The sequence below is a fragment of the Dendrobates tinctorius genome, unplaced genomic scaffold, assembly GCF_039654945.1.
Source record: "Dendrobates tinctorius isolate UK_male_01 unplaced genomic scaffold, ASM3965494v1 ptg000086l, whole genome shotgun sequence".
Lineage (NCBI taxonomy): Eukaryota > Metazoa > Chordata > Amphibia > Anura > Dendrobatidae > Dendrobates > Dendrobates tinctorius.
The window spans coordinates 55,913,878-55,930,229 of NW_027361754.1; the positions used below are offsets into that span (position 1 = coordinate 55,913,878).

General features: G+C 40.7%; 1 protein-coding gene across 1 annotated transcript in view; it reads right to left on the reverse strand.

Annotated features, from left to right (window-relative positions):
- Positions 1-1,612: 1,612 nt before the first annotated feature.
- Positions 1,613-16,352, reverse strand: part of LOC141097909 (uncharacterized) — a 52,837-nt gene continuing 38,097 nt past the window's right edge. The window contains exons 6-9 of the mRNA XM_073585423.1: positions 7,375-7,494; positions 7,019-7,105; positions 5,992-6,139; positions 1,613-5,500 (exon numbers count right to left, since the gene is read on the reverse strand). Of these exons, the coding sequence (XP_073441524.1) occupies positions 5,469-5,500; positions 5,992-6,139; positions 7,019-7,105; positions 7,375-7,494 (387 nt within the window). The 3' untranslated portion in view covers positions 1,613-5,468. The remainder of the gene's footprint in view (positions 5,501-5,991; positions 6,140-7,018; positions 7,106-7,374; positions 7,495-16,352) is intronic.

The following is a 16,352-nucleotide window of genomic DNA, read 5'->3' on the forward strand; positions in this document are numbered from 1 at the left end:
AGCACTGCCAGAGCCCTGCAAAATGACCTCCAGCAGGCCACAAATGTGCTTGTGTCTGCACAAACGGTTAGAAACCGACTCCATGAGGATGGTGTGAGGGCCTGACGTCCACAGATGGGGGTTGTGCTCACAGCCCAACACCGTGCAGGATGCTTGGCATTTGCCACAGAACACCAGGATTGGCAAAATAGTCACTGGCGTCCTGTGCTCTTCACAGATGAAAGCAGGTTCACACTGAGCACGTGACAGACATGACAGTCTGAAAACGCTATGGAGAGCTGCCTGCAACATCCTTCAGCATGACCGGTTTGGCAGTGAGTCAGTAATGGTGTGGGGTGGCATTTCTTTGGAGGGCCGCACATCCCTCCTTGTGCTCGCTGCCAGAGGTAGCCTGACTGCCACTAGGTACCAAGATGAGATCCTCAGACCCCTTGTGAGACCATATGCTGGTGCGGTTGGCCCTGGGTTCCTCCTAATATCGGACAATGCCAGACCTCATGTGGCTGGAGTGTGTCAGCAATTCCTGCAAGATGAAGGCACTGAAGCTATGGACTAGTCTGCCTGTTCCCCAGACCTGAATCCGATTTAGCACATCTCGCTCCATGCACCAACGTCACGTTGCACCACAGACTGTCCAGGAGTTGGCGGATACTTTAGTCCAGATCTGGGAGGAAATCCCTCAGGAGACCATCAGCCACCTCATCAGGAGCATGCCCAGGCGTTGTACGGTAGGGAGGTCTTACAGGCAGGTGGAGGCCACACACAATACTGAGCCTCATTTTGACTTGTTTTAAGGACATTACATTCCAATTTAATTTTGTGTGCGACTCCAAATCCAGGCCTCCATTGGTTAATAAATTTGATTTCCATTGATGATTTTTGTGTGATTTTGTTGTCAGCACATTCAACTTTGTACAGAACAAAGCAGTCAATGAGAATATTTCATTCAGATCTAGGATGTGTTATTTGAGTGTTCCCTTTATTTTTTTGAGCAGTGTACGAGTATATATACATACACACACTTCATACACATACAGGAAGGTGTACTATTGCATTCCCTATGCAGATGAGCTTAATCTTGTTCTTGATCACTGCTGCTATTCTTGTGGCTTTTCAAACCACAGATATATGCATAGACACACTGACATAATTTGCATGCTGGTAGTTGTAGTTTAAAAGCCGCACCGAACAGCAGCGTTGATCAATAAGATTAAGCTCACCTGTGTAGGGGATGTAATTGCCCGCCTTCCTATACGTACTTAAAGTATTACAAATTCACATTTTTCTGGTAAAACTGCAAGCAGACATGGTGAAAACCAAAAGGGATCAAAACAGTTATTTAACAAAAACCTTCATGTACTTCTATGGGATCTCTCCCGATTATGTGGTAATCTCACAGGCGTACAATTCCGATAAACGCAGCGCGTTTGTAACATGATCTCGGGAAGCAATAAAGGTTCCTTTACACTGACTGCAAGCAGAGTTCTTGAAAATCGTGACAATGAAATCCTATTACAGCTACTTAGTAAAATATCACAAAACTATTTGTTAAAATTTTTTTTTTTTTTCTTACTGCTGTGATTATACAGATTGACACATATGATATAACACCTGCAATACAACAGCAATTTTATTAAAAACATACAGATTGTATAAAAATGTCTGCATATATTATATATCCCACTATACCATACATCCATTGATCACAGGCATTAAGGTTTGTGTTAAAGCTTTGGCAAATAAATCAAATCTGTAAGACATTAATGTGAATGCATTAATACACGCAGATTACAGATACAAAAGACTGCAAATAAGAACAATGGAGAAGCCCAGGGAACCAATCAGATTCAAACCATTTAAAAAAAGACTGTACTAAAAACTTAAAAGCAGGCAACTAATTGGTTGCTGTAAGTAGCAGTATTTCTGTATTAGCGTGCCCACAAGTCCTCGTATCTGTGACCCAAACCCATCGCCAGGTTCCTCATTTGCTATCTGTACGGGACGGACGTCACAACGTTCATAGGACGGACAGCCATTTGTGTCAGACACATAAAATAAAGGCACTGGTCTGTGTGACCAGAGCTCAATCAAGCAGGGAACACCATACTGGAGATTGACAAGAGTCTCTGCAGTCAGACCCCCAATTATGGAAGTCTGTGGATAGGTGATAAAGGACTATTCCAGTAATGGCAAGTTAACAACCCTACACAAAACTCAGATTTATATTCACTGGGAATTTTGTAGAAATTCTGTCACCAGCCCTGACTTACCCATTTTAGCAAATTCTCGCATTCCCCATAAAATAACGGTCCTGGAGCATCATTTCTTAGGTCTGCATTGTGCCGTTCCTCCTTTAAGTGTATAAATAAATTGACAACTTTGGGGGTTACCATTTTGTGGGCCAATACGGATCTGTCCCTACTTAGTACTAGTATTTTTGGACCAACTAGACCGTATGCGAGTACCCCATGGATAAGGGGAATGGGGTACTCGCATATATCTTGACTTCAGCAAAGCATTTGACAAAGTCTCTCATAAAATCCTTATTGAAAAAATGACTAAGTATGGAATGGACAAGGCAACTGTTAGGTGGATTCATAACTGGCTTAGTGATCGGACCCAAAGAGTGGTCGTAAATGGCTGCACATCCAGTTGGAAGAATGTCTCAAGTGAGGTACCACAGGGCTCTGTCCTGGGCCCTGTATTGTTCAACATCTTTATCAACGATTTAGATGAAGGAATTGAGGGTAATCTGATTAAATTTGCTGATGACACAAAGCTAGGAGGGATAGCTAATACTAGAGAAGAGAGAGAGAGGATTCAAAAAGATTTAAATAAACTGGAGAAGTGGGCAGCAACTAACAGAATGATTTTTAACAGGGAGAAATGCAAAGTACTACATCTGGGTAATAAAAATGAAAAAAGCATATACAGAATGGGAGGAATAGGGCTAAGTGACAGCACATGTGAAAAAGACTTGGGTATACTAATAGATCACAGAATGAATATGAGTCAACAGTGTGATGCAGCAGCAAAAAAGGCAAATGCAATTCTAGGATGTATTAACAGAAGCATACAGTCTAGATCACGTGAAGTCATTATTTCCCTCTACTCCTCTTTGGTCAGACCTCATCTGGAATATTGTGTCCAGTTTTGGGCTCCACATTTTAAAAAGGACATCAACAAACTGGAGCAAGTTCAGAAAAGAGCGACCAGAATGGTGACCGGTCTGCAAACCCTGTCTTATGAGGAAAGGTTGCAGGATTTGGGAATGTTTAGTTTGCAAAAGAGAAGACTGAGAGGAGACTTAATAGCTGTCTACAAATATCTAAAGGGCTGTCACATTGTAGAAGGATCAACTTTATTCTCATTTGCACAAGGAAAGACTAGAAGCAATGGGATGAAACTGAAGGGGAGGAGACACAGATTAGATATTAGAAAAAACTTTTTGACAGTTAGAGTGATCAATGAGTGGAACAGGCTGCCACGAGAAGTGGTGAGTTCTCCTTCAATGGAAGTCTTCAAACAGAGGCTGGACAGACATCTGACTGGGATGATTTAGCAAATCCTGCTTTGAGCAGGGGGTTGGACCAGATGGCCCAGGAGGTCCCTTCCAACTCTACGATTCTATGATTCTATTGTCCAGTTGTCAATCATAAAAAAACAAACACACCAGGAGGAACAACGGAAGACACATTTTTCTAAAAACAAAAAGATACTCCAGAACTAGCATTTGATTGGAAATACAAATATTTACTAAAATCCAGATTCCAGAACAATATAAAACCATAAACATTATAATAAGACAAAACGCAGTAAAGAAAGCCATATTGTCTGCTTACTCCCATATAAAAACAAGAGCACTGCACGACTATTCACAAAACAGGTCCAGTGATATTGGTTGTGTCCCCATTAATTGAGGTCTTAAAAAAATCACCACCTCTTCTGTGTGACGTGTCCAGAATGTAGTTTGTATTATGTGCTCCAGTCTATCCTAATGAATATTAAGAATATGCAAAACTTCAAAACCACAGATTAGTGATGTACTATGCACTGTACGTGAAAATACAATATATCCCTCATAATCCTTGTATCAGAGGCTGCACTGCAGAGCGGCCTCCTCTGAAACACGTCTATTACTCATTCTTTATAAAACATGGCATGTATCCAGAGCAGCTACAGTTATAACGTCCATCATCCTCGAGCCATTGATTCTCTTATATTACACCTGCAAAAGAAGAATGGCACCGGACAACTACAAGTAACGGCACATGTTGTGGTCCTTGACCAAAGAAAATTACTTAAAGGGGATTTCCGGTTTCCAGACACCCCAGTACTGCAGCTGTAAAAAACAAAAACAAAATGTTCTTTACTCACCCTCCCCTGGTTCGGGTATCCACTGCTGCTCCTGATGTCTGTGAGGCTGTGTGCACACGCTGCGGATTTTGCTGCGGTTCCGCAGCGGTTTTTGCTGCGGTGTACAGTACCATGATTCCCTATGGGAATCAAAAACCGCAATGCAGACGGTGCGGAATTTTCCGCGGTTTTCAATCCGCAGAAAGAATTGACATGTCAATTCTTTCTGCGGATTCTGCTGCGGTTTGCCATCTCCTCCATTGAGATGAAAAACCGCAGAGCAATCCGCAGGTATTTTGACCTGCAGATTTTACAAAATCTGCGCGGATGAATCCGCACCTAATCCGCAGCGTGTGCACACAGCTTTACTGACGTCAGTGCTGTAGCCAGCAGACAATAGGAGCAGCAGTGGAGACGGAGTGAAGCCAGTTTGTTTTTGTTGTAAAATAAATTACAGCTGGGTAACATTTTCCAAAACAGGAGAAAAAAAAACTTAAAGTAGCCACTTGCTATAAACTAAAATATATATATATTTTTTTTATAAATATTGTATAAAAAACAAATCCAACATGAAGTGACGTGGATGTGAACGCTGGTTATGGTTACGGTTACTAATCTAGCTTTGACCTCCGCATTGCAATCAGTCTATTTGCTATGGATGATCTGCCTGATAACCACAACCTTTCGGAAGGGGTAGTTTGGCAGTCCATCTGCGATTAGGGCCCTTTTTACCAGTCGATCCAGGCTGTTAAACAGCTGCCGAGATATGTATATATGTATGTATGTGTATATATTATTGTGCTATGTAGAGACAACTTACAGATACATGTAGAAAACAAACTGCAAAATAATACAGTGGAAGAGCGACAATTAAAAGATATAAAATACAAATCTGGTGCAGTACAAGGGAAGTGGACGCGATGTAATGCAGGAGTGGAGAGATGGAAACTCGAGGGATTGACGATTAAAAGTTTAACTTTTCTTTTTTCCCGGCGGCTCGGACGCGCTCAGTGACACTGCATGTTATCTCCCATCTCCATAATGATAGGATTACGACAGTCTGTCCCCTGGCAAGTATTAGGAAAGTCCTTCTATATGATCCTTCAGTAATTTTAGGAATCAATCCTTCCATAGGAAGAAAACACTGTAAAGAAGATGATAAAGGTTTATATATAGGCAGGCACAGGACACGGGGGTGCAGGACAGTTCCATACAGTTTGTCATTTTTTATAAACAATTTCTCATACTGTAAGGGTATGTGCACATGTTGCGGATTGCTGTGCGGAATCTGCATCTCTTGGCAGAATCCGCAGGTAAAAATCCTTGCTTTTTTTATGCAGATTTTGTTCGGATTTGGCCTGCGTTTTTACACCTACGGATTCCTATAATGGAATGGGTGTAAAACCGCTGTGGAATCCGCACAAAGAATTGACATGCTGTGGAAAAAAAACGCGTTTCCGCGCAGATTTTCCGCAGCATGTGCACAGCGTTTCTTTTCCCCATAGAATAACATTGTACTGTAAACCACTTGCGGATCTGCAGCAAATCCACAACGTGTGCACATACCCTAAAAAGAACCGCTGTCACGGAGTCACAGTTGCTTCTGCCCACATTTAGAACACAGCACGTACTTACTTCTCTCTCTGAGTCCTTGGCCAAAACTCTGATACACTCGGTAAAGAGACCAAAACAGCACGGACTTAATAACCACCGAGATGACGGAGCCCAGCACAGCCGCAGCTTCCAGTGTGTAGGAGTTGTCCATGCCCCATTCAATCGCCACCTGATAGCAGAGCACAAGAGATGTGAACGGCCTGTACCCTGACATGACGGACGCTGACACGTACAGCTCCCAGGTCTAATAAACACTTCTATGCTGGAATTCATGGAAGACAAAACACAGTTAGAGATAACAAGTTCACTTATTAAAAGGGCCAGTGCTGCCGCTACAATACCGTTCTGCTATTTCTTGTTATAACTATAAGGACCTGGAATGAAAATCCGCCCTTAAGAAACAGGTTTGTTTGTTTTTTTAATCTAAATACATCTAAGATTTTGTGCATATTAATTTACTAATAAGCTTTTTTTTCTGTTACGGCACTCCATACTACTCAGCCACCCCTGGAGGGAAAAAAATGAAAAAAGGAGATATGAAATTATATAAAATAGGGCTCACAACGCACTGAGAAACTTATCACCGGGTTTAACAGCAAAACATTTTATTATCTGAGGATCTATATATTTCTTACCATAGGATTTTTTTTTTTTTTTTTTTAAATATGGCTTTAATTTTGCGCCCAAGAATTGTCAGTCCTATTCTTGCTTCTTTATGTTAATATCTCACCTATAAAAACATAGTAACTTTGCCAATACGTCCACATTTGCACATATCCTAAAAGGTCTTTCCTAACGGGCATTTTTTTTTTTTTTTCAGGGGTGGGTGTGGGGCAGGCACAACATAACATATGCATTTCTCTGCAAGGATATCATATGCCAGGCCGGCCAAACCAAAGAAGGTCAACGGATGCAGTTAGGTAGGAGGCGATTCTCAGAGCTCCCGTCCAGAGGTCACAATTTATTGACGTGGGCGACAGACCGGGTCCCGTGAATCGATACGCTCCAACTTTAATGGCAACCAACAAAACAGCACCAAGACAGGTACCTTGTATAGAAGATACACCAGATACGCCACTTCCGGAAGGTTCTGTAGCACAAATATCCACACGAGAGGCTTTAATTCCTTTAAAATCTGTTTAGAAATAAATATGGAAGCATTTATTGGGGAGTCACAGCTTTATCAGATTTCTCATTGGTAAATTACCTATTCTGCTAGTGATACATAACCAATTCGACACTTACATCACAAAAGATAAGGGCACAAGGCTGGCATTTCTGTTTATTGGGAGTGACTTGTTATTATTCAGAAAATATACAAATCTTGTATCGTTTTTTGTGCTGACCATAACTATAGCCGGATGGCTCTGTACATACATTGCCGGTGGTAACTGGAATACTCACGGCCAGGATACCAATAGTGACTTTAAGAAAGGCCCAGACCAGACCAATAACCAGTATGATGGTGTGCAGGGTGGAGATTGCATACAGACCAGAAAACAACACCAGGACGGTGAGGCAAAGCTGCAAATAGAAAAAAAAGAATACAAGAAAGTTGAAATGTAACAAAGGCCGGCTACACATATCCGACATTTGCGCTCAGGGTATGAAACGCGACATGTAGAGCCCACGCGGGCTTCACGCCCAGTCCCGTAGGCCATATACGAGGCACTTTGCTTGTGTCAGACATGGGGGGTGAGCAGAGTCTGAAACCAGCCATATAAACTCACCACGTAGAATATTCCAAGAGGGGCTCTAACCTTGGGCAGCATCCAGACTGCTGGTCCCCAATGTTCATACGTTTATTAAGCTGCAGTAACGGGGGGTCCATATCGCCCCTAGATGACACCGTGAGGTTTTATTCCTGCTGTCAGGTCAGCACGTAGGGCTGACATAGCCGTCAAGTGACCTGGGCCAGAATTTGACGTAGATTGGGCACTTCAGAGTGGGTAACGCATACCCCCAAGCAGGGGTGGGGAGCAGAACTCAAGCATCCTAGGAAATTATGGCAACTGTGGCCAGATAGATACCACCACCAAATTATAGATTTTTTTTAAAGACCAAACCACACCACCTTTTCTATTTGTTGCCCAATCACAGATTTTATTTATAAGGAATAGAATAACAAATTATAGCAGCGATTGCTTGTTATGGGCAACAAAGACCGTAAATTCTTTAGTTTAGGACAGATTTAAAAATGAAATGTTTTTATTGCCCATAGCGACCAATCACAGCTCAGACTTCTTTATTCAAGGGCAGAAAATGACAGGAAAGTTGAGCTTAGATCGGTTGGAAGACACGGTTTTACTTTCTTAAAGTTTCCATACATTTTCCCAAATGTTTTATAAGTGCAACTCACAGGAAACAACCATTTATTTTCTGGACTGATCCCATGTTCAGTTTTGATACTGGGGGAAAGACTTAGACGGAAACCAAGCAAAATACATTTTTGCCCTTGCAGCTTTAAAAGTGGATCTGTTACCATAATTCACAATAAAAGCTAGAAACATAATTAACAGATCTCTCAGACCTGATGAGACTGGGGTGCTTTCTTTAAAAATGCATGTTAGAATGGATGTATGATCCTGACATTAAAATGAGGTACAGAGCAAGTGAGTTCATGAGTCCAAGTTTTCCGAGCAGCATAAAATCCCAGCAGCAGCAGGGAGGAGGGACACTGAGGAGCTGTGTATCAAGCTAGGTGGGTGGTGATTGACTAAAGAATTATACAGCCATTGTGACATATCTTGGACCTGATGAAGCCAGTGTACTATTTTAAAAAGTATGCAGTCTGCATTGTGAAATCCGGTGGCAGATCCACTTTAAGAGGATCACAAGCCGATGATAACCAAGATTTACTCAAGAAAAATGTCTGTCTCCAAAATGTCTTTTATAGCTCTGGAAAGACAAATGACCACACTACAGTACATTACCATCCAATTCTGAATTCCAAAAATACATCTAAAAATCACAAAATAAATTGGTGTAATTTAAGGGACATGTACAAATTAAATGGATGGAGAATTACAGAAAAAATCGCAATGCATACAGTGGGATTTGCTGACAGATGTATCACATTCATAATATTTACTGGAAGGTGTGAAAAGCAGCAGAAATGCAGTTATCCGTCTAAGCAGCAAAACTTCACAAAAGAAGGATAAATAATTGATAAGATGGCAAAGCACATTGCAGGAAGCACCGGTCCATTTTCGGCTTTTTTTTTTTCCATTTTAGCTCAACTGATCTGACACCACTATTAGCCCAACTTCCTTGGCCTTAAATATGAGGACCCGCCATTTTATGGTGCCCCAGAGGTCCCAAAATCAACAGCCTCAGCCATAAATTCCAACACATTTCTGAAGTCTGATGGAGGTCGGTACAACGTTGATTTTCTTTACTGGTAATGTAATATAATGGATCATCAACAATGGCTACGGGGAAACTGATAATGTAACCACACAAAGCAGAAAACTATACAATTACCAAGAAAGAATGGAAATACTGACTACATTTATAGGAGTGCAGAAACTAAGAACACATACAAAAATGTTCTTCTGTCCATCTTTAGGGTCAATTTATTTTTTTGCCTTCCGTAGTCTCTGTGTTACACTGGCTGCAGAATGGGTTAACTAAGAATCCATCAGTGAGCTCCTTCTAATGGTCTGAAAGGAGAGTCACAGTCCTTTATGTTCCTTTTAATGAGCTCCTCTCAGCTTAATAATCACAGATCTCCCAAAGTTGGTTTTTGAGAGGCATTTTTTTCTATGCACATTGAAATGCTAAAATTTTAATATATGTATAAAAATTCCAGAGAAAAGGGGGTTAAAAAAATATCAAATAAAATAAAACAGCAGGTATACTCCAACTAACAGTTGCAAACAAAAAGACCAAAGGAGTACAGAAAACCTTATATAAATCGTATTAAATTTATTAAATATATTCATGAATATCTGTTACATAATCTATTATAAAAAGGTTATATAGACAAACTAGCAAACTGAAGGACACACAACATAAGGTCCGACTCAATTACAATAATATATGGACCGGGGATATTGAGACCACGTAAAACAACATATTGCAAACATTATTACAATTGCAGCATTATAATGGTATCAGACCAAAGATAGAAAGATATATATGTCACTCTGGGTGCATTAAAGGACATAAGCATATTGCCGCTTTGATGCACAGCCCCCTGAGGAAGCCCACGCGAAACGCGCGTTGGGGCTGCATGGTGTGACCACTTACAAGGATTTATTCGGGTGAGACCCTTTTTAGTATTGGACTTTCTATCTGAGGTTCTTTTGGGTATATATATCAAAGCGGCAATATGCTTTATGTCCTTTAATGCACCCAGAGTGACATATATATCTTTCTATCTTTGGTCGGATACCATTATAATGCTGCAATAGCAATTGTAATAATGTTTGCAATATGTTGTTTTAAGTGGTCTCAATATCCCCGGTCCATATATTATTGTAATTGAGTCGGACCTTATGTTTTGTGTCCTTCACTTTGCTAGTTTGTCTATATGACCTTTTTATAATAGATTATGTAACAGATATTCATGAATATATTTAATTTATATAAGGTTTTCTGTACTCCTTTGGTCTTTTTGTTTGCTAAAATTATAAATGTAGTCAACTGCAGATTTTTAGCCCGAAATACATACCGTACATTTAAGACTTACAACAAAAAAAATCTCCAAAGTTGGACAATCCCTTAAGTTACTGAGGACAGTTTCACACGCCCGACATGAACGGTCCAAGTACTAACCGCAGGTACATCTATCACCCAAGGTGGTGGTTCCACCCTTCCAACTGTGTCCATAGGAGGTGAACTAGAGACCACCTTCACTTGTTTGATGCATACATCAGGCTTCAAAAGAGATACAAGTGTTTATTTTTATAATCCACAAGAGATAATTGTCCCTCCTGCTCAACTAATCGCTGCATTATTGTACCAACATGTATCACCAGCTCTGGGGCTCCTCAGGGCATGTTCGGTCTCACTTTCACCTCCTCATGGGATAGGACATCACTTAAGCACATGCAAGGGATTGTTTCTCAAGATGCCTAGAACATAACACATGGATGACCCAACATCGCCGAAATCCATGATATTTTATCTTCCTAGGTTTATAAACCATTTAAAAATTGATAACATATCTATTAAAGAAAAAAAAAAAGACAGAATATCCCCTGAGGTACTCCAGAGCAAGCGAAACCACATCAGTGAAAAAAAACAAAAAACAAAGAGGGACAATTAGGGTAAGTTCACACTGGGAGTTTTTGCTGTGTTTTTTTTTCTGCAGCAAAACCTGATTTCTTGGCAGGAAAGAAGCTACAGTAAAAACTCATGTTTAGGTGTGTTTTTGGGGCTAACTTGTGTCTCTTTGTGCATGCTGATGAAGTTGAGTGCCCCCCAGAGAGAAAAAAAAAAAACTACTTCCTGTAGAACCATACCTCTAGATCCTTTGAAAAGTCGACAATTCATGTGCGGCATACAGTAAAATCACACTGACAGGTTTATTACAGATTAGATAGAATAAATATATACACATAGAATATATAGATGTCCTTGACACACACTAATATAAATACATATAGAATAGGTAGATATACAGATGTCTGCGACAAATACAGTTAGTACAGTGTCAGTGCAGCTTACTGTACATGTATTTAATAAAAGATTATTTTTAAGAAAAAAAAATGGTGTGGACTCCCACATAATTTTCTTAACCAGTAGAGGAAAAGCCGATGGCGGGGACCAGATGTTTATATCCTGGGAAGGGGGTAATACCCATGGAGCTTCCCAGGCTATTAATATCAGCTCACAACTGTATACTTAGCCTTTACTGGTTATTAAAATGGGAGACCCCCCAAAAAAGTGATGTAGGGTCCCACTATATTTAATAACCAGCAAAGGCTATGCAGACAGCTTCGGGCCTATAATAATAACCTAGGAAGGGGCCATGGATACTGGCCCCCCCAGACTACAAACCATCAGCTCTCAGCGGCTCCAGAAAAGGCGCATCTATAAGATGCGCCAATTCTGGCACTTAGCCACGCCAATATGCAATCGTCCAGGCTGAGAAACACTGGTGAATGAGCTGCTGGGAGCGCAGCATCAGTCACCAGCGTTGACGTCACTGAGGCTGCGTTCCCAGTCAGGCTGAAATGCGGTGACCTCGGTGAGATCCCCGCTAGCATTGTGAGAAAGTCGCACGGTGCAGAGGCGAGTTCATCGAGAGACTTTCACTGCGGTGAAGTTCAACTGCAGTGAACTCGCCTCTGCACCGTGCGACTTTCTCACGGTGCTAGCGAGGATCTCACCGCTTGCAGCCTCAGTGATGTCACCGCTAGTAGCTCGCAGCAACTCATTCACCAGTGGTTCTCAGCCTGGACGGTCGCATCTTGGCACCGTCCAGGTTGAAAACTATTTCTCCCCCCGACATGGATTACGGCATGGGACAGAATGACGGAGAGGGATATTGTTGTTTTATTATTTTTGGTTTACTACAAGAGAATGAGGGCTTCGGTGGAATTAGGCGAGGTTCTAAGTATGGTTTAATTAAGATTATTAAAGTAGTCTGTGTCATTTTTTTCAATTAAAAGACTTTATTCTTGGTGTGTGTGTTTTTATACAATGTGACTATGGGGGTTAGTAATGGGGGGCGTCTTATTGGCGCCTCTCTATTAATAAACTTGGGGCTTGATGTCACCTGACAATACAAAGGTGACATCAACCCCACAAATATGAACTCCACTTGCCACCGCTACAGGGCAAGAGGGAAAAGCCGGGCAAAGTGCCAAAATTGGCACATCTAATAGATGTGCCTTTTCTGGGCAGCTGCGCGCTGCTATTTCTAGCGTGGGGGGTGGCAATACTCTTGGCCCCTTACCAGCCCAAGAATACCAGCCCCCGACTGTCAGCTTTAGCAAGGCTGGTTGTCAAAACAGGGAGAACCCTACAGTTTTTTTTTAAATTATTTATTTAAATAATTAAAAAAAAAAAACGAGTGGGGACCCCTCTATTTTTGATACCCAGCCTTGCTAACGCTGACAGCTGAGAGATGCAGCCCACAGTTGTGAGTTTTGCCTGGCTGGTTATAGAAAATACAGGGGAACCCACGCAGGGTTTTTTTTTTAATTTTTTATTATTTATTTACAGCACAGGAATTGTTGATGAACACTCCCATCATCCGATTCTGCTCTCACTGTTATTAGCGGCAGCAGGTGTCGAATGATGGGAGCTGTTGTCCCATCAGCTGACACCAGTGACCGGAGGTAAACTTTATACCTCCGATCATAGCTGAGTGCTCACGCTGTCTTTTCACAGTGGGGAAACTGCGGCTCTCTAACTGGCGGGGATGGTTTCAAACACTATATTGTTGGGCCCCCCATTGAAGTGAATGGGGATTGGGTCCACTCTGCTGGATAACAGGTTGTATGGTCACATCATGCAGCCTGCCATCTAGAGGTAGCAGAGCTGACTGTCATGTCACATCCTGCTGTCCTTGAGTTTTCTGCAGCACATACGCTGCAAGAAAAGTCAACCTGCTTATTTGCAGAGTTTTTTCACCATCCATTCAAGTCAATAAGTGAAAAACCCTGAAAGAATGCTGAAAGAAGTGACATGCTCTGTCAAAAAAACGCTGCAAAGCACAAAATCTTGATGACAAAAAAAAAAACAGTGTATGTGCAGGAGATTTCTGAAATCTCAAAGGCTTTGCGGATACAGTAAAAAGCAGCTGAAAATTAGAATAAAAAAAAAATGCAGAAAAAAAAAGCAGCAAAAACGCCCAGTATGAACGTACCCTTATGGTAACTCTTGAAGGTCTCAAAAAGGGAAGATTTCTTAGAAAGCCTTATGTATAATGTGAGTAGAACCAGTTCTGTGAGATGTATGCAGTGGACAAGTGACGCTTAACTCTGGTTCACCTGCTGAGGACACAGCGGAAGGACGGGACCACCTGAGGGAGTTTTTTTTTTCCTGTGCTTAAATATAGGGCTGCTTTTAATGCTCTGTAGACCAAATCATTGGGTATTTATTTACATTTTTAAAATATTTTATTTTAATAGGAGCTGTTTGCTGTATAGTCAGCAATAGTGTAACCCTCCACTATCTATAGATATATCCCTGGGAAGAGGCCTTTCATACCTTCAGTAGGCGTCATATTACTGGCTCTGAGCTTCATTGGCAAATGCAATTTAAAGGGAAATCTAGGTAATTCTTAGAAAATGTGAAACTTCTTTGCCCTGTGGGAATCCGGAACATTTTGCAACACCTTCTAGGTGCTTGCTGACACATTGTGGCTAGGGGAATGTGCACAAACACATAACACACCCAAGCTTTGTCTACAGGGCATTATTATTCAGATAAATGCAGAGAAGGCTGAACTGTTAGCCAGGAGCCATGATCACCTGTCAAGCTGCTACAGGAGCTGATGGGTGAATCTGTGATGTGTGGGCTCTGTACTCATTTTGTTATGTGGTTTACTCCATAGTGAGGTCTTTTTTACTCGCGCTTGAAGCATAGTGGTCAGTGCTCCATTTTACCAGGCACAGTATAAACTAGCCCTAGATATACAAGTGCAATAAAAAATATTTGATTATTGTTAGGTTTATTACCTTTATGCAGATTTCCTCCATTTTATTAATATTTTTTGGTTTTCAAGAAATTGGTCCAAAAACTATAAAACATCATTGCCTTGCACCAGCAAGGAAAATGATACAAAAAGCTATAAAAAGCAATGAATATTCCTAGAGATACAGCTGGAAGCAGAGTTCACAAATTCAAGGTTAAAAGATAAACCCTCCAGTGACCGCAAAAGACGTTATGTAAATTTGACTGCAGCAGTCGCAGAGGCTTCAGCTTGCACAGTAAAGAGCATACTAAATGGTGAAGGTCTATATGACGTCACCTCCACTGACCCAAAAGCACAAGAAAAGTAGACTCTAATATACTGAAAACTATAGAAATAGCCCAAAGGGTTTTGGGGATTTTACGCTGAAGTGATGAAACAAAACTGGAACTTTCATGCCTCCGGAAGAAGCAGTGCGAAACGCACGTTGGGGCAGAAGGGACGTCCAGGGACCCCCACCAGCTGACATTTACAGATATAAAGTTTTCTGCCACTCACCTTACCTACGGTTAGCGCCATTAGGAACAAAAATTATAAGAGGGGATTTTCACACTTGGTCATTTAATCTTTATATGTCTGCTATAGGCAATAATACATTACCCAATTGGTTGTGTTTCCAGGTTTCCCTCATTATTATTATGCTTAGGCATATTATATGGGTGTGTTAAAATGTGTTTGACAACTTGCTGCTGTGGTGGTATCTCCTAGGACCTTTTCCTATTGTTTGACACCTTTCTTTTGTACTTGTGTTTTTTAATGTTAATAAAGATGTGGTTTTAATTATATACCATTGTGTGGTACCAGATCTCCTTCAAACTTTTTGGTTACCATAAAGTGAAATGATATAATATCTTAGTGTAGGAACAGGAGCACAGGTAAGCAGAGGAATGGCACTTCCCCCTCATCGCTTCTGTTTCGCCATCGCTTCTTCCGGGGGAGTGTCTAGTACGGGAGTGGTATGGTGTTTTATATTCCATGGCACCAATCATGGAAGTTCTTTTTTTTTTAGAAAAGAGGAAGTGGATATTCCAATTCCTAAGATGTATCCTAAGTTCCAGTCACTTTAGTTGTAATTTTTACACAATATTTATCCTATGCAACTGTATCAAATCCAATAGACTGCCTTGGCATTTGCTGATAGAAGCTATATTGTTATTAATAAGTCTCTCTAGTATATTTTAAATGATTTTTAGTCATTATTATACCTTTTATCATATACACTAGTTATTTTTTACTTTACCTCTAGGCTGCTGGACGGTGCTATAAACCTATAAGGCGCTTTAAAGCACCAAGTCACTTTGCACTCATCACCTTGGTCTAGATTCTTATCCAGTTATGGTTTCCTGAATATATCTCACCAAGTTCACATATATCTACGGGTTTCCTGTATATTCCACTTTGTTCACATACATTTATGGGTTTCCTGTTAGAGGTTATAATCATGGATTTCCATAATGCACAGTATATTAACCTGTATATTGCTTTTAAGTAATAAATATATAGCACTCATGCACTTTTTATGGGCTATATTATATTCACTCCACTTTATTCACTTTTGTCATTTTATACATTCCTCTTAAATCTAGTACACATGTATATAAATATGTCACCACATCATTATTAATTGCATTATCATCAATGCACTTATTCACTGACCTATTATTGATTGACACACTTAGCGATTAATTAGTGTTTATTTATTATCCATTTCACATTATTCATTTATTTTATT